At 45.8% G+C, this 21,699-nt stretch overlaps 1 protein-coding gene across 4 annotated transcripts in view; it reads left to right on the forward strand.

Annotated features, from left to right (window-relative positions):
* Positions 1 to 15,456, forward strand: part of Bach1 (BTB domain and CNC homolog 1) — a 35,398-nt gene extending 19,942 nt beyond the window's left edge. For 2 of the 4 annotated variants that reach the window (XM_017598018.3, XM_039088437.2), the window contains exons 3-5: positions 406 to 1,749; positions 3,885 to 4,091; positions 11,728 to 15,456. In XM_017598018.3, coding sequence (XP_017453507.1) covers positions 406 to 1,749; positions 3,885 to 4,091; positions 11,728 to 12,162 — 1,986 coding nt within the window. In that variant the 3' untranslated portion in view covers positions 12,163 to 15,456. Of the gene's footprint in view, positions 1 to 405; positions 1,750 to 3,884; positions 4,092 to 5,825; positions 10,471 to 11,727 lie in introns of those variants that run through there. The other 2 variants (NM_001107113.1, XM_063270599.1) reach the window with 2 other exon arrangements.
* Positions 15,457 to 21,699: the final 6,243 nt, after the last annotated feature.

Consider the following 21,699-nt stretch of genomic DNA (forward strand, 5'->3'; position numbering starts at 1 on the left):
AGTTTCGTCCTGTTGAGTAGGGGTTCTACTCTGCTTAGCCTGGTCCCCCTTGGTCTTGTATTTCCTAGAGCAGTGAGCAGTTCTCCACCTTCCTAATGCTGTGACCTTTCTCACAGTTCTTCATGCTGGGTGACCCCAACCATGAAATTAGTTTTGTTGCTACTTCATAACTGTAATTTTGCTACTTTTATGAATTGTAAGTATCTGACAGGCAGGATATCTGATGTGAGACCTCTGTGTAAAGGTTGTTCGATGTCCTAGAGGGTTATCTCTTCTTACGGAATTAATGTACCTATTGTTCAGTGAGCCTGGATAAGTTTGCCCTCTCCTTGTTGCTCTTCTGCTTCTGTTGTCTTGACCAGACAGCTATTAAACCACGTTTACTTTTATCTTGTGTATTAACAGGTAACAGTTAAAGGATTTGAACCTTTAATTCAGTTTGCCTACACTGCCAAACTCATTTTAAGTAAAGACAATGTTGACGAAGTCTGCAAGTGTGTGGAGTTTCTAAGCGTACACAATATCGAGGAATCCTGCTTTCAGTTTCTCAAGTTTAAGTTTTTGGACTCCACCTCAGAGCAGCAGGGATGTGCAAGAAAAAAGTGCTTCTCCTCACACTGTCAGAAAGCAGATTTTAAATTTTCATTTTCAGAACAGAAAGATCTAGAAATTGATGAAGCAGATGAATTCTTTGAAAAGAAAAGTGCTCAGACTTCTCATTGTGACTCCCAAAGATGTCAGGGCAATGTAAGAGCATCCCCCCATCTCCAAGACAGTGTCGGTCCGACGTGCCAGTCCATGTGCGTGGACAAGGACGGAGCCCTGGCACTGCCATCTTTATGCCCCAAATATAGAAAGTTCCAGAAAGCATTTGGAACCGACAAGATCCGAACTCTTGAATCCGGCGTCAGAGATGTTCATGCTGCCTCTGTCCATCCAAAGGAGACATCTGAACTTGAGTGTTTAGGGGGAGCGCAGGGCTGTGCAGATTTACAAGTGATCTTAAAATGTGAAGGGATGAAGCCAGCCATGGAGAGGGAAGACACAAAGTGCAAAGACCCCGCCCCTCAGTGTCCTGCAGAGCAGGCTGAAGTGACTGCTTTGTCCCAGGATTCTGCTGGACCTCACGGGCTCTATTCCCTGTCGGTCCTACACACATACGAGCAGTCAGGCGATGTGGGCTTTCCTGGGCTGCAGAGTAAAACAGTGAAAACAGAAAAGCCTCTGTTGGGTCCAGATGCCCAGGACGAGAAGCCATTGGAAAATCAGGAATTATACCTGAAGTCTAACATGGGACCCAAAGAAGACAGCAGCAGCCTTGCGTCCGAGGATCGGAGTAGTGTGGAGCGAGAGGTGGCAGAGCACCTGGCCAAAGGCTTCTGGAGTGACATTTGCAGCACGGACTCGCCTTGCCAAATGCAGTTGTCATCCGCTGTGGCCAAAGATGGCTCAGAACAGGGCTACTCTCAAAGGCGATCTGAGTGTCCCTGGTTGGGTATCAGGATCAGCGAGAGCCCGGAGCCAGGCCAGCGGACTTTCACAACTCTCAGTTCCGTCAACTGCCCTTTTATTAGTACTCTGAGTTCTGAAGGCTGCTCAAGCAACTTGGAAATTGGAAACTATGATTACGTCGCAGAGCCTCAGCAGGAGCCTTGCCCGTATGCTTGTGTGATCAGTTTGGGAGATGACTCGGAGACCGACACGGAAGGCGACAGCGAGTCCTGTTCTGCCAGGGAGCAGGACTGTGAGGTGAGTGGGAGGGAGGGACAGACGGACTGTGTGACGAGTTCCAGAGCGGTGAGACGGGCTGTGTGCATGCATCGCACATTGCTGTGCGTATTAATCATGGAGACCTCAACACAGGCTTGAGTACCTTGTAATCACATGTCCCAGTAGGGAGAAGGGGCAGCAGGTCTTTCCCCAATGGTAACTGTTAAACAAGAGCATCCCTTAGTCTGTGGTACCTGTAGCCCCCGGGTTGACAAACCTGAGACCAGTCTGGGATGTGGGCCATGGTTGGCTGTGAATAGCTGCAGGATTGTGGCCTGTAGGGAAAGCTTTCTCAGAATTGATTTTCATAGCTATTGAGCTTATGTATTATTTTGTTTTGTTTTTCTTTAGCCATGTTAAGTATTTGTTTAATGAGTATCCTAATAATTTAGCATGAGTTACATGTAGCTACTGACATATTAACCGTGTCAAGCTTGGTCTGCGTGTGCGCGTTCAGTGTATAGAAGTTTGTACGTACTGCTTGCTTTCTGTGAGAAGTGATTCAGTGATAGAAAGTAGAGGTCCGTGCACTAGAAATAAGGATTCTTTTGTTTTTAAAAGTCAGTTTTCTCTTTACACTGGAAGTTTTCACTTTGTTTTTATAACTACTTTTCAGCCATACTCTTTTATCTTTTTATGAAACCTGTGATAACACGAGGCCCGTCTATGAAGTGTCCCGCATGGCACTTTTAGCTCTGCTCATTGTACCTGCGTGGTGTATCTCTATAACTTGTTTTTGTCATTGAGACTCACTGGACACCGATGCCCCTCCCCTGCCCCATCTCCCAGAGCCTGACCCACCACTCTTCTGTCGCTGTTGGCTTTCCTGTTTTAGTTATCGCCTGTAATAGGGAAAGCAATGGAGGTTCATTCTGTGGAGTTCGGTTGATTTTGCTTGCTGTAATGCTCTTCAGACCGCAGCTCGTCTTTCCATAAGGCTGACCACATTTCCTCTGTCCACTCCCCTTTGTGTGGGGCTCAGACGGTCTCTCTGCCTGGGCTGCTGTCAGTGTGAGCACAGCAGTGCGTGTAGAAAGGCAGACGCCACGCCACTTTGAGGTCTGAATTCAGTTCGTTTGGACAGGTACCTGGGGGTAGGAGTACTAACTACCTTCAGTCTTCCTGAGAACTTGATGCTGGTTTTCATGGCATCGGCACTGCTTCCTGCCACCCGTGTATCAGGACCCATTCCCCCATGTTCTGTTCTTCATCACCGTCTTTTCCTTCGCAGCAATTGGATGGATTAGTCAGAGGAGGCTGCCTTTCCTGGGAGGAGATGGATTTAAGGCCCTGGGTTCAGTCACTGGACCACCAAAACACACAGACCAAAAACTATTCTAGGAAAAAATGTTCCTAATTTGTTCTAATACTTTCTCCATTGGCAAGTGAGATATAGCTTTTTAAATAAGTCATATGAAACTAAATTTTTGACAGAAAAGAAATTTCTTAAAGTGCTATAGACATGATTAGCATACTTCACACCAGTATAGTGTAGTGTCTTTGCTATGTGGTAATACTCAAAGACAAGATGGAATTCATTTGGGGAAATGAAGAACACATATTAAAAATACTTTAGGCAGAAACTTAAAGAAGTTGTTAACATACTAACTACTAAAATATTAACATACAGTAGTAAACTTGTAGATGTATTACTCTTTGGCTGGTGTGTCTGGTTTGCCGCAGTGTTTGACTTTTGAATGCTCTCCCGGGCCAGGAGTGTCAGGTGGGCTGTTATTGTTAGTTCTTATCGGGGTAGATTATGTAGGAATGGAAGAACAGTCTTTTAGGGATTTATTTGACTTAGGTGTGTGGGTGTGTCCCTGTGTGCTTGTATGTGTGGTGGTGTCCACAAAGAGCAGAGGTGTTGGGCCCCTGGAGCTGGGGTCACAGTCATTTGTGAAATGCCTAACATGGGTGTTAGACATAGACCTCAACTCTTCTGCAGGGCAGTAGCGCACCACACCCCTGAACCGTTCCTCTGACCCAAGGTCTGTGTGATTTGTAATGTGCTAACGTCTCTGAAAATGAAATGTGTGTCTCCCCGTGCACACGTTAGCTCATGTGCAGGGCCTGTCTTCACTGCAGTAGCCCCTAATGTTTATTTCACATTCTAGGTGAAACTGCCTTTCAATGCTCAACGAATAATTTCGCTCTCACGAAATGATTTCCAGTCCTTGTTGAAAATGCACAAACTGACCCCAGAGCAGCTGGACTGTATCCATGACATCCGCAGGAGGAGCAAGAACAGGATCGCTGCCCAGCGCTGTCGCAAGAGGAAGCTCGACTGCATCCAGAACCTTGAGTCAGAAATTGAGAAGCTGGTGAGTGAGTGGGTGGGTGGCTCCAGGTTGTTAAATCCCAGACATTTCTGTTTGTAGAATAAAATAGTTACTTAGGTTCCAAGGTAAGAGTCAGAGTTCAAATACCTCTTAAGAGGAATCAGGGCATGTTCAGGAAGATTAGAAGATTAAAAGTACGGTCTCTGTGGATTCTTTTGATTGTATGTGCATTCTACATTTTTAGCATGCTATACTAAAATGTGTAGGTGGGGAAGTATTTCTTTCTTTCTTTTTTTTTTTTTAATGATTTTTCAATTTAATGGCTGTTCTATCTGATCCTTGGTGGCTGAGTAAAGATTAAAACAGTTATATAGTGCTTTGTGACGTTTGATCTCTGTAAAGCTGCTTTCCAGTTGAGCAGAACTGCAGACCCGAATTACCTGTTCTGGCACCAAATCCAAGCAGATGAACCAGGCTCTCTCTGCCAAGGGAAAGTCTGCTGTGATGTTGTGGTTAGAGTAGAAGCCCCTAGCGGTGGCAAGATTCTCAGTGCATGGAGTGCTTGCCTATTGGACCTATCTATCTCTTCTGGCCTCAGAGCATAAGCTAATTGCGAGATGATTAGTCTGCCCCCACTGTGTGAGAGGACAATGATGGTGTAAGCCAGCTGAGGGCCACCTATGGGCCAGGTGGCAGGGCAGCAACAGTGGGAAACGGTAACAAGAGTCCTCAGATACTCAGGTCTGTGTCTTGGCTAGTCAAGGGTGAAAGTTGAAAGTTGTATTTATAACTGGTCTTCAAGCACTCCAAGTGTGAACATTGTTAGTTCTGAGCGGGACTAGAAACAGTAAAATGTAAAAGATGTTTTTATGGTTTTAAGAGTAGCTGAAACATAAACTTTTTATTACGTATATACCATGTACATCCTTAGGGGAGAGACAGGTACAAGTATAGCTGTGTAAAAAGATGGAGGAGGACTCAGGTGAGACCTCAGGCTGGCTGGAGTTCCTCGGACCACAGAGCAGGCTCACAGGCAGCTTGGCCCGCACGCACCATCCCACGCTGCTTGTCTTTAGTGTCATCCCCTTCCTGCACTCCGCTGCCTCCGGATGGATGGGTTTGTAGTCTGCTTGTCAGTTACTGCACAGATGTTGTCTACACTGTGGGGTCACGTGGTCTTAGTGAGCACCTCTGCTGCCTGCGCCTCTCTCCCCTCACCTGGTCACTTACAGCCGTCTGCAGCATTTCCCGGTCTTCTCACTCCGAAAATAAACATGTCTGCTGAAGACTCCCTGTATTTTATGCACAGGGAATGGCTGTGTGTTTGAAGAGTAGCTGTGCAGTTTGCCATTGCTGCCTCAGAGGTCCCGTATTTGGAACTGAAGGCATATACTAGGTTGCCGGATAACTTTATTTTTTCAAACAAAATTCATATACCTAGGGTGACAAGGAGGGTAGGAGACATAGCCTAAAGTAAGTGTGTGTGTGTGTGTGTGTGTGTGTGTGTGTGTGTGTGTGTGTGTGTGTGTGTATGTATGTGTGTGTGTGTATGTGTGTGTATGTGTGTCTGTATGTGTATGTGTGTGTGTATGTGTGTGTGTGTATATGTGTGTGTGTGTGTGTGTGTGTGATGTTACTAACACTTTGAAGTTAAGATGTTCATTTGTGAAGAGTAAATGGTTTATTGTGTCAGAACTCCTAAGGATCACTTACAGAGTTAGCACCCAATAAATCCCAGTGATTTCTTGTTACAGCCACATCATTGTTTACTTACAGCCAGTTCTCTCAGCTCTGTTGGCTTCCTTCCTGACGTCTCCTCCTAATGATTGTGTTAGTTCACTTTCTGCTGCTGCGCTGAACACCAGGACCACAAGCTACTTGAGGAGGAGAGTTTTACTTCATTTCCATCATCTGGAGAAGTCAGGGCATGAACGCAGGACGGGAGCCTGGGAGCGGGAACTGAAGCAGAGACCACACAGGAGTGCTGCCTATTAGCTTACTCTTCATGGCTCTGCTCACTACCCAGGACCAGCTGCCCAGGGGCAGGACTGCCCACAGTGGGTAGACTTCTTCCACATCAGGAATTAATCACGAAAATGGCCCACAGGCTTGCCTACGAGCCATCTGTCCCAAGTATTTTCTCAGCTTAAGTCCCTTCTGGGTGACCCTAGCTTGTGAGACTGACTGACTCACTGTGAACTCTGATTGGCCTCCTTTGCTCTCCTCTCAGCCCTGAAGGGTTTCTTTCATCAACAGAAAGATCACTGCTCTCCAGTTCTGCGGCCCTTATTGTGAGTACAGAAATCAGAAGAGCTAGTCTTATTTACCTGCTGTATTGATATGGACTCCAGCTACAAAACCCAGGAGCCGTCTGAAGAGTGCATAGAATATGCTCTAAGGTGTAGTTCCTGGGATAGAGCCAGGTCTTGTGAATAGCGTGTAACTGGGAAGCCACGAGGGGGTTGCTCCCAGCTCCTAAGGCATTCATGAAGACAGGTAACACCTACAGTCGTCGCTGAAGGCTCAGGAGGAAGGAGGAGGACTGGCCTTATGAGGCTTATGTCCTGGTTATGACTGGATAGCCAAGAATTGAGTCTCTCGGAGCAGCCCAAGTATGTAGCTCATGGGGGCCGTCTGTTCTCACAGCTCAGTTCTGTCACAAAACCCTACCTGGAGAGCCTGCTGGCTTATGTGTGGTTGAGCTGGGCTATGGGTGTCCATCCCTGAACCCTACTCAGTCTTTACCACTCTCACCCTAGTCCTCTACAAATCCTAGGTGCAGAGGCAAGGGGCGCACTACACATAAATGTTGGTCCTGCCTTCCTGCCTTGCATGTCTTTCTCCAAAAGGAAGGGGTGGTGGCAAAAAGTGTGTTTATTAGCAATTAAGAAGGAGGAAGGTGCCAAAAGTATAGAATGTGATGCTTCAGCTACAGATGCATGGCCCACGGTGACATCGTGGCACTTGGTGGCATCATGGCACTTGGTGGCATCATGGCACATGGTGACTTCAGGGCTCAGTGCTCTGCTGAATCAGTGTCCTCACCATGGGGAAGTTCTTGGGTTGCTGTCACCATGCAGAAGGTGAGGTGAGGGAAAGCAAGCTGCGAGAGAAAGTATGGAGAAAGTGGTGACTTTGTAGACCACAGCCGATTCCTTTAGAAGTCTGATTCTTAGACTAGGCAGCATCTCAGTGCCAAACCCAACAGCATGAGTTTAACCCGTGGGACCCACACGGTGGATTGAGAGAATTCTTCACATATGTGCCATGGGACGTGACCCTCCTCCACGTAAACTACTGTAATAGTAGTAAAACAGGTCCCTGAACAGCTTCCCTGACAGACAGGAGTGTCTGTTACCTGCTTATTTGCAGGGATGGTGGAGAACACAACCAGACCCAGCACACTGCCTTGTGCCTGTCTCTGCAGGGTGAGCCCTTCTCAGCAGAGCCTCAGGCAGGTCCCCAGGAGGGAGCTGGCGGAACCAGAGCCATCTCGAGGGGTTCCATGCGTGTCACACCCCTGAAGACCCTCCAGAGGGGCGAGGTGTTGAAGGTTTCATCAGGGACAGCGATACTGCTGATCCCTGTGCAAACTGGGCCAGCATGGGTGCTTTTTTTTTTTTTTTAAATGAAATATGTTTTTAAAGTCCTTTAAAAAGGGGAAAGAATACAGACAGGCTAAGGACACAGAGAAAGTACTTTGCTGTAGCCGCACAGTGTTTGCACTTACTTTAGGTACAAACTTGGAACTCTACCATCACCGTCTCACTTTGTTTTCTTTTTATATGGTAAGCTGTGTTATTTCAAATGTTAAAAAGTAACTCTAAAGTATAAAGTAAACAATTAATAATAAACCAGGTTCGCTACTGGAGAAAAAACTGCAGTGCGCTGAGGCAGTTCACATGGCCTGGTGGTATGGTTGCCAGGGCGCTGGAGTACACAGCCACGGCCAGGCCTTTGCTCCTCACTTGCCCTCCCAGCGGCAGCAGGGTCCGGTCCTGGGAGCCCCACTGTGCCGGCGCCCGTGCAGGTGCATGTTCTCCTGAACATGTCTCACGGAGCCCGCAGCCCTTTCATGTTTGCATAGGTGCGGATATGCAAACACTCACAGCTTCAGGAAGGAACACGCTGTTCAGGTGTGTAGCCCAGGAGCTAACGGGCGAGATCTCAGCCCAGGTGTGTTACACGGGGCACCATTCCCATGCTGGCCAGCAGCCCAGCTGCCTCAGAAGACATTTCTTAGAGCGGGTTCCTGTTAAGGAGCACACGATTATAATCTTCAGGAGTTAGCTTGTGTTTGAAGTTGGGGGTGCTTAAGACACGATTCTCCCCCACCCCCAGTGCTGAGCCTAGCGCCTCACATATGTGCTGAACTGTTACCACCCCCATTTTGAAAACGTCTTCAGGTGGTGTCTCAGTTAAGTTGCTCGCTTTGAGCTCCTGCTCCTCGTCTGTCTGGAGGTGCTGATACTGCTATGAAGCGATTGTGTTGGGTTGGTCTGATTTACTACTCGGCAGCTGTTCTGACCCAGGTAAATGACAACACCAGTTAACTGATGTGGTGTGTGAAGAACAGATGGACGATTCTAGAGCTCATGGTGTACCTGAGCACAAGTCCTCTTCTGTGGGACATTCCTATTTTTAAAATTGTGTGTGTGTGTGTGTGTGTGTGTGTGCGCGTGCGTCACACTCCCGTGTGTTCATGAGGGGCCAGAGGCTATCTGGGTCCTGTCTCCGTTGTCCTCTGCCCTTTGAGCACACTTGCAGTTTGCCCGTTTTGTTTTTTTGGTTTTGTTGTTGTTGTTGTTGTTTTTGGCTAGGCTGGTGTCTTAGGGTTTCACTGCTGTGAACAAACACTATGACTAAGGCAATTCTTACAAGGACAACATTTAACTGTGGCTGGCTTACAGGTTCAGTCCAGTATCATCAAGGTGGGACCACGGCAGCTTCCAGGCAGGCCTGGTGCAGGCAGAGCTGAGAAAGAAGCCTGCATCTTCCTCTGCTGGCCTCTAAGAGAAGACTTGACTTCCAGGCAGCTAGGAAGTGGGCCTTAAAGCCCACGTCCATAATGACTCATCTACTCTAAGGCCACACCTCCTAACAGTGCCACTGCTGTAGCCCCAGTGTATTTGGGTTTTGGGGATTCGAACTCAGATCCTTATGTTTGTGACCCACTGAGCCATCCGCCAACTCTTTAATGAATGCCGTCATCTCTTATTTAGTGCTGCAGTGTGAATGCGAGTGTGAATGTGGAGGGACCACATAGATAAATAGTTACATGAAGATACAGAAATTACATAATTATTCGTGGTCTTTATAGCATCTCTGAGCACTGTGATTTGTAGGAGGAAGCAAGCCCAAACGGTCACTGTTAGAGCTAACCTCTCCTAACTTAAGCTTCATCTTGGCTGTGGCAGAGGAACCCAGACATCAGTATCGCTGTCACTGAGTAAAGGGGGAGTTTACGCTCGCCCAGGTCTTCTCTATTCCCACTAGAATGAGCTGTGGAGAGGTGCAAAGCAAAGAAGCCTCACATGGTATTAAATGTGGTTCTTTTCGGGAATAGACGTCAGGGCTGCTCTTCTCCGCTTGACACCTGCAGATTGATCTTATCTGGTGTGTAACTGAAGAGTCTGTGTAAGAGGAAATGGCTGGGGGTTGGGGATTTAGCTCAGTGGTAGAGCGCTTGCCTAGCAAGCGCAAGGCCCTGGGTTCAGTCCCCAGCTCCAAAATAAAGAAAAAAAAAAAAAAAAAAAAAGGAAATGGCTGAAGGAAGACCTTACACACAAGCGAGCGCACGCTCTCTCATGACCTGCTCTGCTCCTATTTTTGCCTTAAAAGAAGCATACAAATCTGAACAAATTGGAGAATTGCTTTTCATTATAGAAATTTATATTGTGCTTATAACAAAAATTCCTATGATTGCATATTTAAAAATATTGTATAATCTTAATATTTAACAAACACCACTAATAATTGAATTCTCACATAACACGGTTGAAATATTTTTGTGAATATGAAACTGTAGGAGTACTGCTGTATCTGGCAAAGCTCTTATGCCTTTCAAGTGTTGCTGTGCTAGTGGGACCGAAGTTTGACAGTTAGAAACTACTGCTGTGAAGTACCCCGTCTCAGAGGTCTGCGGCAGCCTTGACCCTGCAGAACCTGTAGTGAGCAGAAAGCAGGCAGCGGTGCTCAGACACCACCAGTCATCTCATTTTCAAGGTGAAACCTTTGACCCTCGATTAGCATTTGTTAACTCCCCCTTTACAAGTAGCCTGATTACTAGGTTGCCTAGCTCATAAGAGGTTAGTCGTGAATGGTAGGAGGTGATGGTGAGGGGAGGAGGTAGGATGAGGTAATAAAAGGTTAGACGTGAATGGTAGGAGGCAATGATGAGGGGAGGGGGTAAGATGAGGTAGGAGGCGGGATGATGGTGGGAAGGGGAATGCTGTTGGCCATGATGCCTTCACTCATTACACTCTAGGAACTCACCTCCCAGTCATCTTGTACGGATATGCCGAAGTCTTACTCTGGTTTACTAGGTCACTGTGAATAGCTAAGGTTGCATATTTACAACACTGACCATCACCCTGGGCTCACAGTCACATGTCAGGAGAGTAGGCATTAGAGTCTTGCAGTGAGGTAAGTTCAGGGGCTAACTAGGAACCGTGTTGGTCTCCACACAGTGTCAAGTCTGTATTTACCCACAGTTCAAACCCAAGCTCTCCAGACAGTGAGTTTGCCTTGGAATCCTGGCCAGAACGCAGCCCATTTTGATAAGCAGCTATAAGGTCTTTCCCCCACTTTCTGCCTTACTTGATATTTCAGTGTTTCATTTAAGAGTATAAGGAGGTTTGATAGTGGGTGCTAAGTTCACACACACCAGAGCACTTGGTGTGCACACCTGTATTCAATTCCAACGTAGGGACTGACTCTAGGAGTTTTGGATGAAGGATAATGAGCCTTTGGTATTTACTCTGTGTGTGTGTGTGTGTGTGTGTGTGTGTGTGCTATCTGTGTCTGTTCAGTTCTCAGTTTACATATTCCTTGTACATGGAGTGTTCTGTGCGTGGAGTAGTGTATAATACTACATTACGTGAGGACACATGGGTACTCTGTGCGTGGAGTAGTGTATAATACTACATTACATGAGGACACTGTCATACAAGCACATTTGTACACTGAGAAGTCTGCATCCCCTTTCTTACCTTCCACTCCCTTTAGTCTTCTCTGTTCCTCTAGACTTGTTTCTGCTTTCATATCATATGTGGTTTGTATGATTCTAAAAATCTAGGACCCACATACAAGAGAAAACATTGGTGTTTCAAATCCTACCTTAATTCAAGTATTGTAAGCTTCAGTCGTGTCTGTTTTCCTGCAAACATAACCGCATTTTCTTTAATGGTGGAAAAGATTCCATTACGTACTGATGCAGGTCACCCCTTCCTCTGTAGTTGGGCGCCTGGGTCGGTCCCCGACTTACAGATCGTGAGTAGTGCTGCAGCAAACATTGCAAGTGTGCTTGTTGAGTTGACACGGGTGTGTGTTGGAGTTGATTGAAAGGCAGCATTCAGCATGATCTTACTGAAGAAGACATTGTAGACTGAGTGCTTGATTGCCTTAGAGATGTCGGTGGACACAATAAACACCATTGTGCTCTCTCCTCTCTGCACAGCAAAATGAAAAGGAGAGCTTGCTGAAGGAGCGAGATCACATTTTGTCAACGCTCGGGGAGACAAAGCAGAACCTTACCGGACTTTGTCAACAAGTGTGCAAGGAAGCCGCACTGAGTCCAGAGCAGATTCAGATCCTCGCCAAGTACTCAGCCTCAGACTGTCCGCTTTCTTTTTTAATTTCTGAGAAAGGAAAAAGTACTCCTGACGGCGAGCTTCCTTTTACTTCAGTTTTCAGTGTGTCTGACATGCCTCCAACTGCACCACCTCCCTGTGGGCGAGGGAGCACCGCGGCCCGCCAGGAGCTTGTGCAGGAGTCTCAGCCAACCACCACAGCCACCCCGGAGCAGGCCACGCTGTTGGAACCCTGTCGGCAGAGTGCTGGGATCTCAGACTTCTGTCAGCAGATGTCTGACAAGTGTACTACTGATGAGTAAGCCGCAGGAGTGTCCTTCAGCTCACGGATTCCCCTCTGACGCTCTGGCATTGTCTTGAGAGCCTAGTGTGGCTGTGTCTTAGCAGCCCTGCTTCCTCCTGGTAGCTTTCTATTGAGGGAATTTCTCTTTAAGGTGACCCTGAGTTCTCCTTGGTTTTCATAGGAGACATGACATGCTCTATCTCTTGAATGATGGGAAATTGTGTGTGACCAGGTAATAATTTCCTAGTGTTCAAAGTAACTACAGCAATAGAAGCCACAGTGTCCATCTCAACAGCTCAAAGCATCTGCATGCAGTCCTCCTGCTCAGAAAAAAGAGTCCCCCTAAGCCATACAGTGGGGATCTCCCCAGCAGTGCAGAGCTGTAATGTGGAAAAGAAATCACCTTTGAACTCCAACACTCTGCTCCTCAGCTCCTACCAAAGTCCAGCATGGGCTGGACCTGGTGACTCAGGCTGCCCTGGCCGGACCTAGTCAAAGGCCGCAGCTGGCCTGAGCTGGAGGCCTCTGCTGTCCTCAGTATTGACTAGGAGTTTTGGTTGCACAAACTAGAAAGTGTAACGTTCCCTGCTCTCGCTTCTGTTCCTCTCTTTAGTCTCCACCTTGTCTAGGCTGTTAGAAACTTTCTGTTCCCTGACTTTTCTCGTCCCCTGGAGGAAGAAGTTGGGATTTAGGCTGAAGCAGCCCTAGTGTGCATGATCTGGCCAGAACCGTCACTGCCTCTCCCTGGAGAGAGCTGCATGAGGATGTCGGTCATCTCATTGCAGGTCACTGATGACCACGAGGGCACTGGGGTCAAGGAGAGGGAAATGTCCACATTGACCGGAAGAGCGGCTTATTGGCATCCTGTGAAGACTGTGGTGTGTAAAAAAGCTGAGTTTGGAGGCAGACATGGCCCTGAGGCTCTGCTGGCATTTGAAACGTTAAAATTCCGTCTTGGTCCATTGTGGGTTTGCACTTGAGAACCAGATTTAATCCTTTTATTGTTTTTCCTATTCCCACACTTCGTACGGTGTAAAGGCACATACCCCAGTTTGACTTGGGCATTGAAAGATCAATCTTGTGTTTATTTAATGTTGGTAGAAATTGAATTGATAATAATCTGAACAGATAATAATCTGTTACCCCCCGTAACATTTTACAGTGATTCTTAGCCATTCTGGGACCTCACTCTGTAGACCTCAGCAGTGGAAACAAAGCCTTGTTTATACAGGTTCAATATCCCTCGTCAAGGAATGTGAGATGCCTTAAAACTGGAGATATTCTCAACACCGAGCTGTGGGACAACTAGTCCTGAACTCACGAGGGAGTTTGTAGTCAAAACAGATCATTGAACTGAGACTTTATATGCCTAGGGCACATAGGATCTCATTAGGACTTGGGGGAGGGTCTGTCCTCAATCAGGGGAGAGCCTGAATCCGCTTTGCATCAGACGTCTCTGACAGAGGAGTCCTGGTCGCTCCTGGGAGCGCTTGTAGAGTCCTTTGTCAGGGGAACAGTCCATAGGATGGCATCTCTCTGGGTCACATACCAGAGAGAGACACTTCACTGCATGCTGCATCTACTGAAGGGCGGAGGGATGGAGGAAGGGAGGGTCGGGCGGAGAGGGAGAGTGCACACTACCCTGAGTGGTATCCAGTCAGTGGCAAGCTGATTTTGCCATGAGAAGATACGGGGACCAGCAGCAATATTTCATGATTTCATAGTTAGCAGATATTGCCCTTTTCCCTTGGGGTGCAGCAAGGGAGGGAGGGTAGTATGTGTTTCATTTTGGAAGAGAAAATTAAATTGGAACTATTTTCTAGAAACTTCGAAAAGTCCACTCAGTTTGCCTGGGAGAGAGTGCTCACTGTGTGATAATGTATCCCATGTTACAAAAGAATTTGTGTGTGTGTGTGTATGTGTGCATATACACAGGCATATATACATACACACATGTATGCATACATATATACATAAACATGTATATATATGTATGCAAACATATATGTATACACATATGTATGTATATGTCCCCATGCAGCTATTTGATACTTGTAAGTTTAGACTTCAACTTTACATAAAATAATATGAAAACTTCTCTGGTTTACAAAGTGTAAAATCTTATACAAGCCAATGGATTTCCTACCTCACTGTACACTCGGCTGTCTGTCATCAGTTCTTGTGTGTTTGCTTTAAATGTAAATACTTGCTTTGGAAAGTTTCCATTTTATGATAAAACCCAGTTCTCTCCTCAGTTTAAAGGTATTTGTTTTAGACACTTGGTTTAAATTTCTCTCTATTCATGAACAGTTTAGCATTAAGGGTTAATTTTAATGGTGTCTGGTGATTGGCCAAGTGTAATATTTTTTAAAACTCAGCATTACTTTTAACAGCCAGCATGTAATACAAGTGACTACACTACCTCATCCGTACCTTCGTGATTTTCAAGTTGTCGTAGGTGGACAGGACAGGCTTTACTTTGTCTTTTGGCCATAAGGTAGGTGATAATAGAAATATATCGCATAGCATTATAAACACTTATGCCTATTTTAACATGAACTTCTAAAATGTTCTCTTTGCTAAGGAAATTTGTTTTAAGGAACTATTTGGGGGGGGATGGGTTGCCGAAGACAAATGCAGGATCATGTGTGTGTACAACGTATGCCTTTTCCTTCATGCAGCACTTGGACGGGGGTTTGGTTGGCGTTTTGCATTATCACACAATTGGAGCTCCTTACTGTGTGAGCCAGCCTTCTCGACGCCCGGTGATTTTTTTTTAAAAGATGTCATGTCTGACTCAATACAATAATGTCATCTTAAATTTTGGCCCCTTATTTGAATACTATAGCTACAATCAAAATAATTTGTTAAATTGCTTATATTAAGAGTAAACATGGATATGACATTGGTTGTCCACCTGCAAACTTTAGAACAATTTACTGTAGCTTGATGCTTAGCCAATTTTAAGTGAGGAATTCAACATCTAGGACACGGATAGTGGAGATGGCGTGAGGGCCCTCAGCCATGCTAACAACTTGGAAAGAAAAGAGAGAAGCCAACGGCACCGTTACAGTGAACTCTCAGGTGAACTTTTCAGTTATGAAAACATCTATTTTGAATCTGTAAATATTTTAACTGTTTTATTAAGGCATGGACTTAACTATTCCTTGACACCTGTTGGGTAGAATGAAAATTTAAAGCCATAGTGGTAAAAGATGGCATACTGATTGTAAAATAAACAAATAATAATAATGACTTTTTTGTATCTTTCATAATATAATTTTCTAACTGCAATAAAACCACTGAACTTATATATTCATGTCCTATTAAGCCCATATTTCATTAGTAGTATACCTCATAATATTTAATTTACATTTTCTTTCTGATGTGCTTGTCTGGATGCGTCAGTTTAAGTCTGAGATGGTGATGCTAGACTGACAGTTAAATAAAGTTCCTCTCACAGCTTTCAGTTGACTAGAGCTGTACATTCCTGTCCCAAGGCTCAGGGCACCTCACCACGGTAGTCTTTTGATCAGTCACTACAAGCCTGATTATGTGTTGATAGGGGAGAATTTTTATTAATTGAATATCTTATGCCTGGGTTGGGGGAACCTCCCAGTGCTCTGGTAGAAGAAGTCGGACAGAGTTTAGTCTTGCGTTTGGGTTACATAGTTTCAGTGTGTGGAGTGGGTGCATGTAAAGGGTGTTTATCAGTCAGGGTGTGAGGAAGAATGTTAGTTGGTAAGGGGCTCACCGTGGAACTGAGTTCAATTCTCAAAACGCACTCATTAGAAGAGTCCAGGCATTGCCTTGAGCCTGTGTGCCTAACAGTGACAACATCAGGAGAGGCTGGCGCATCTCTACGCTCTCCGACCCACCAGCCTAGCCTGCTTGGTAAGTTCCAGGCCAGTGAGGATGCTGTCTCAACAAGTAGAGGTGGTATCTTGAGGAACGGCATTCTAGGTTATCTGTGACACACACATACACACAAATGCATGTGTGAACATGTGTGTGCACACAACACAGTCACACAGAAGTATTCTCAGATCTGCTCCTCATCAAAGACTTGAGAGCTGAGCTCTGGCTGTCTGCTTCACTTTGAGGCCATCCACGGCCACAGCCTGTTCTCTTTTTTTTTTTTTAATTTATTTAATACTTAATAATAATTCTTTGGTTTCCAGGCAAACATCCCCTTCCCCCCTCCCCTTCCTTATGGGTGTTCCCCTCCCAACCCTCCCCCCATTGCCGCCCTCCCGCCAACAGTCTAGTTCACTGGGGGTTCAGTCTTAGCAGGACCCAGGGCTTCCCCTTCCACTGGTGCTCTTACTAGGATATTCATTGCTACCTATGAGGTCAGAGTCCAGGGTCAGTCCATGTATAGTCTTTAGGTAGTGACTTAGTCCCTGGAAGCTCTGGTTGCTTGGCATTGTTGTACATATGGGGTCTCGAGCCCCTTCAAGCTCTTCCAGTTCTTTCTCTGATTCCTTCAACGGGGGTCCTATTCTCAGTTCAGTGGTTTGCTGCTGGCATTCGCCTCTGTATTTGCTGTATTCTGGCTGTGTCTCTCAGGAGCGATCTACATCCGGCTCCTGTCAGCCTGCACTTCTTTGCTTCATCCATCTTGTCTAATTGGGTGGCTATATATGTATGGGCCACCTGTGGGGCAGACTCTGAATGGGTGTTCCTTCAGTCTCTGTTTTAATCTTTGCCTCTCTCTTCCCTGCCAAGGGTATTTTTGTTCCCCTTTTAGAGAAGGAGTGAAGCATTCACATTTTGATCATCCATCTTGAGTTTCATTTGTTCTAGGCATCTAGGGTAATTCAAGCATTTGGGCTAATAGCCACTTATCAGTGAGTGCATACCATGTATGTCTTTCTGTGATTGGGTTAGCTCACTCAGGATGATATTTTCCAGTTCCAACCATTTGCCTACGAATTTCATAAAGCCGTTGTTTTTGATAGCTGAGTAATATTCCATTGTGTAGATGTACCACATTTTCTGTATCCATTCCTCTGTTGAAGGGCATCTGGGTTCTTTCCAGCTTCTGGCTATTATATATAAGGCTGCGATGAACATAGTGGAGCACGTGTCTTTTTTATATGTTGGGGCATCTTTTGGATATATGCCCAAGAGAGGTATAGCTGGATCCTCAGGGAGTTCAATGTCCAATTTTCTGAGGAACCTCCAGACTGATTTCCAGAATGGTTGTACCAGTCTGCAATCCCACCAACAATGGAGGAGTGTTCCTCTTTCTCCGCATCCTCGCCAGCATCTGCTGTCACCTGAGTTTTTGATCTTAGCCATTCTCACTGGTGTGAGGTGAAATCTAGGGTTGTTTTGATTTGCATTTCCCTTATGACTAAAGATGTTGAACATTTCTTTAGGTGTTTCTCAGCCATTCGGCATTCCTCAGCTGTGAATTCTTTGTTTAGGTCTGAACCCCATTTTTTAATAGGGTTATTTGTCTCCCTGCGGTCTAACTTCTTGAGTTCTTTGTATATTTTGGATATAAGGCCTCTATCTGTTGTAGGATTGGTAAAGATCTTTTCCCAATCTGTTGGTTGCCAATTTGTCCTAACCACAGTGTCCTTTGCCTTACAGAAGCTTTGCAGTTTTATGAGATCCCATTTGTCGATTCTTGATCTTAGAGCATAAGCCATTGGTGTTTTGTTCAGGAAATTTTTTCCAGTGCCCATGTGTTCCAGATGCTTCCCTAGTTTTTCTTCTATTAGTTTGAGTGTATCAGGTTTGATGTGGAGGTCCTTGATCCACTTGGACTTAAGCTTTGTACAGGGTGATAAGCATGGATCGATCTGCATTCTTCTACATGTTGACCTCCAGTTGAACCAGCACCATTTGCTGAAAATGCTATCTTTTTTCCATTGGATGGTTTTGGCTCCTTTGTCAAAAATCAAGTGACCATAGGTATGTGGGTTCATTTCTGGGTCTTCAATTCTATTCCATTGGTCTATCTGTCTGTCTCTGTACCAATACCATGCACTTTTTATCACTATTGCTCTGTAATACTGCTTGAGTTCAGGGATAGTGATCCCCCCATAAGTCCTTTTATTGTTGAGGATAGTTTTAGCTATCCTGGGTTTTTTGTTATTCCAGATGAATTTGCAAATTGTTCTGTCTAACTCTTTGAAGAATTGGATTGGTATTTTGATGGGGATTGCATTGAATCTGTAGATTGCTTTTGGTAAAATGGCCATTTTTACTATATTAATCCTGCCAATCCATGAGCATGGGAGATCTTTCCATCTTCTGAGGTCTTCTTCAATTTCTTTCTTCAGTGTCTTGAAGTTCTTATTGTACAGATCTTTTACTTGCTTGGTTAAAGTCACACCGAGGTACTTTATATTATTTGGGTCTATTATGAAGGGTGTCGTTTCCCTAATTTCTTTCTTGGCTTGTTTCTCTTTTGTGTAGAGGAAGGCTACTGATTTATTTGAGTTAATTTTATACCCAGCCACTTTGCTGAAGTTGTTTATCAGCTTTAGTAGTTCTCTGGTGGAACTTTTGGGATCACTTAAATAAACTATCATATCATCTGCAAATAGTGATATTTTGACTTCTTCTTTTCCGATCTGTATCCCCTTGATCTCCTTTTGTTGTCTGATTGCTCTGGCTAGAACTTCAAGAACTATATTGAATAAGTAGGGAGAGAGTGGGCAGCCTTGTCTAGTCCCTGATTTTAGTGGGATTGCTTCAAGTTTCTCTCCATTTAGTTTAATGTTAGCAACTGGTTACAGCCTGTTCTCTTAACACTGATTTCCAACTGTGCCGGTGGAGGATACATCCTGCTGAGCATGTGACAGCACACAGACAGCCCTGGACAGTCCGTGTCCTGAGGTGTCTGGTCACACTGACGGGAAGCCCTGGGGACACTGATAAGGCATTAAGATGACATCTGAGAAATGTTCAGGTGACGAGCAGTGTGAGGATTTCAGGGGGCTGCCACTGTAGAGATAGCATGGATCTGGACCTGTGACATTCCCACCTCTAAGTCAGTCAGTCTGCAGACACACAGCTGCCATCTGCCATCGACACCCGAGAAGGAAGCCACTTCCCTCCCCCCTCAGGTTCCAGCTCAAGGCTGTCACATTCAGGGCTGTGGTTGGTCCCTCGGAAGGCTGAAAAGCGGATCCAGCAACATACTAGTAACTAAATGAAGTTTCTTGTGTACTCCAAACTGTGAAGTCTCATCTCTCCCATTTATAATCCTTTCTCCCTCCTTGCCTCGTACCTGGTCAGCATATCAGAGATTCTGCAGTAAGAGTAAACGAACACTGACACAGGAAGATACCCATTAGAAAGATGCACACGAAGGAAGGACTCCAGCTGTGGTGCTCTGCAGATGAACAAAAGTCTGTTCAGCTTTGAGTCAGGACAAATTCAGAGCCAGTCCCTTGGGAGGTTAAAATTCAAAGCTTAAAACTGAAGTCTAGAAGAATTAATTTGCCTCACTCGAATTGGGAAAGTTTTAGGAACACTAGAACCCCGTACAGCCTAGCAATGCCTGGGATGGGGTGGAGCTTCGTCGTCCCATGGAAGCTCCTGCAGGAACCTGGAGAGGCTTAAGGCTGAGGCTCAGAGTCTGACATCACCATTTAAAGTGGTGGTTCTCAGCCTTCTTAAAGCTGTGGCCCTTTACTACAGTTCCTCATGCCGTGCTGACCCCCAACCATGAAATTATTTTGTTGCTGCTTCATAACTGATTTTGCTACAGTTGTGAGTCATAATGCAAATTTCTGCGTTTTCTGATGGTCTTAGGTGAACATCAGGGGGTCATTTGTCCCCCTACAAAGGGGTTGTGAACCACAGGTGGAGAGCCAATGGTTTTAGCACATAGTAGCAGATGGGTAAAGTCCTCTCACCTGTGGCCCCACAGCCATACTTCTTTGAAGTCAGCTAATACCAAGATGTAAATCACTTGTCTGGGACAAAGTTATAGCCTGTGAACTCAGTACCCTCTGCTCCAGCATGGTAATAGAACTCAGTGGGATGTGTGTGCATGGGGACACTGGCTTCTGTTTCTGAGAGATGTGTTTGTTCTGGAGCTCACAACCTGTGCTCAGACTCTCCGTTGGGACTGCCTAGAAATGGTTTGGTTTTGACCGTGAGCATGCTGGGAGACGGACCAAGCGTTGCATGATCCCTTAATTTACACTTCCTTTCCAACAGGACAGCTTTGGCATGGGCTGAAGGGACCTGATTTAGCTCCCTCAGGCCTTGTGATTAGGCCAGGGTCACTGGAATGTGGCCTAAAAAAATGGCTGCCTAGGGACTGGCTGTTCTGTGGGCTTAAACAGCAAGTACTGAGGAGGGGCCTCTTGCATTCAAGACTGGGATCTCTGCTCTTCACTCTGGGACCAATAGTGTGGAATTTGGTGCGTCCCGCTGGCTTTGCCGAAATAACTCTCAAAAGCTAGAACCTCAAGGGTGCTCGACATTTCATTGGAACCCAGTTGCCTTGGAAACTGAATCATCAGTACATATTCTTCCTATTTGTACTTGAAAGTCTTATAAATTCTTTGACTGAATCTGAGGTCCTTACCGCACCCTTCCAGCCCCAAGCACACACAAAGCTTGTCGTTACCGCATCGCTCTACAGTTGCTGGAGCTGGAGAGGACTCCCACAACCCTGCCACTCACTATTTAACCAGGCACACTGCACACTCTGAAAGGCCTCCTGCAGTCTATGGGGTCGGAGCCCGAGGGAGCATTTCTGCCGTTTAAAGACCGTAGAGAGTAGGTTCTCCGCAGAAGAAAACGATGCGCAGAAATCAAGGCACGGCTGAGGCAGTGCTATTCTCTGTTGACATTCCTTCCTGCAGACACAGCGGGCGTCTTCCACAAAGTACTGAGCATACCAGGTGCTCCATTATAGAAACACCACTTTTCCTGCTACTAGTACCTGCACGTTTGTGAGCTTTCTACACAGGTGACGATCATCTCGTATCAGTCCCTTCGGAGTCTTGGCAGTGGGGCAATATGATGGCGTGCCTGAAGGGACTTTCAGTCCAGTGAACGGTGACGTTTCTGCTGAGGTTTCAGTGACTTTGGCTTAAATGTGTCCAAACTGCATTCTCTAAGACGCAAGGAAGGAGAAAGGAACCTCCACAGGAAATCACGTTTGCTGGATAAAGCACTATACTGTGGCAACCTTCCAAATTAAAAATGCTCACCTCGAGCAGCTTCACCAACAAATGCCTTCCCTGAGCTTGCGCAGTACGCTGTACTCTGAGCCTGCGCAGAGCTGTGGCTCAGGGGTCCTAAACACACAAGCACTTTTCACATTCTATTTCTCACGCTTTCTCTCCACCGTGCCTCTCAGATATCTTTCGTGCTCCTTCCCCACAGTGAAAACTAGAGAAGGGGAATGATAGTAGATGCAAAACCAAATTAAACCCCAATTGCTGATGACAAGTTGCTCTGCGCAAGCGCCTAGTGGCAGACTCCAAAACTAGGCCAATGGACTTCCGATACCAGTTAGTTCTTGTTGGAGGGAAATAATTTCCCTACACTCATTTTCTTGGAGAGCAGGTTTCCT

Source organism: Rattus norvegicus, chromosome 11, assembly GCF_036323735.1.
Source record: "Rattus norvegicus strain BN/NHsdMcwi chromosome 11, GRCr8, whole genome shotgun sequence".
Taxonomy (NCBI): domain Eukaryota; kingdom Metazoa; phylum Chordata; class Mammalia; order Rodentia; family Muridae; genus Rattus; species Rattus norvegicus.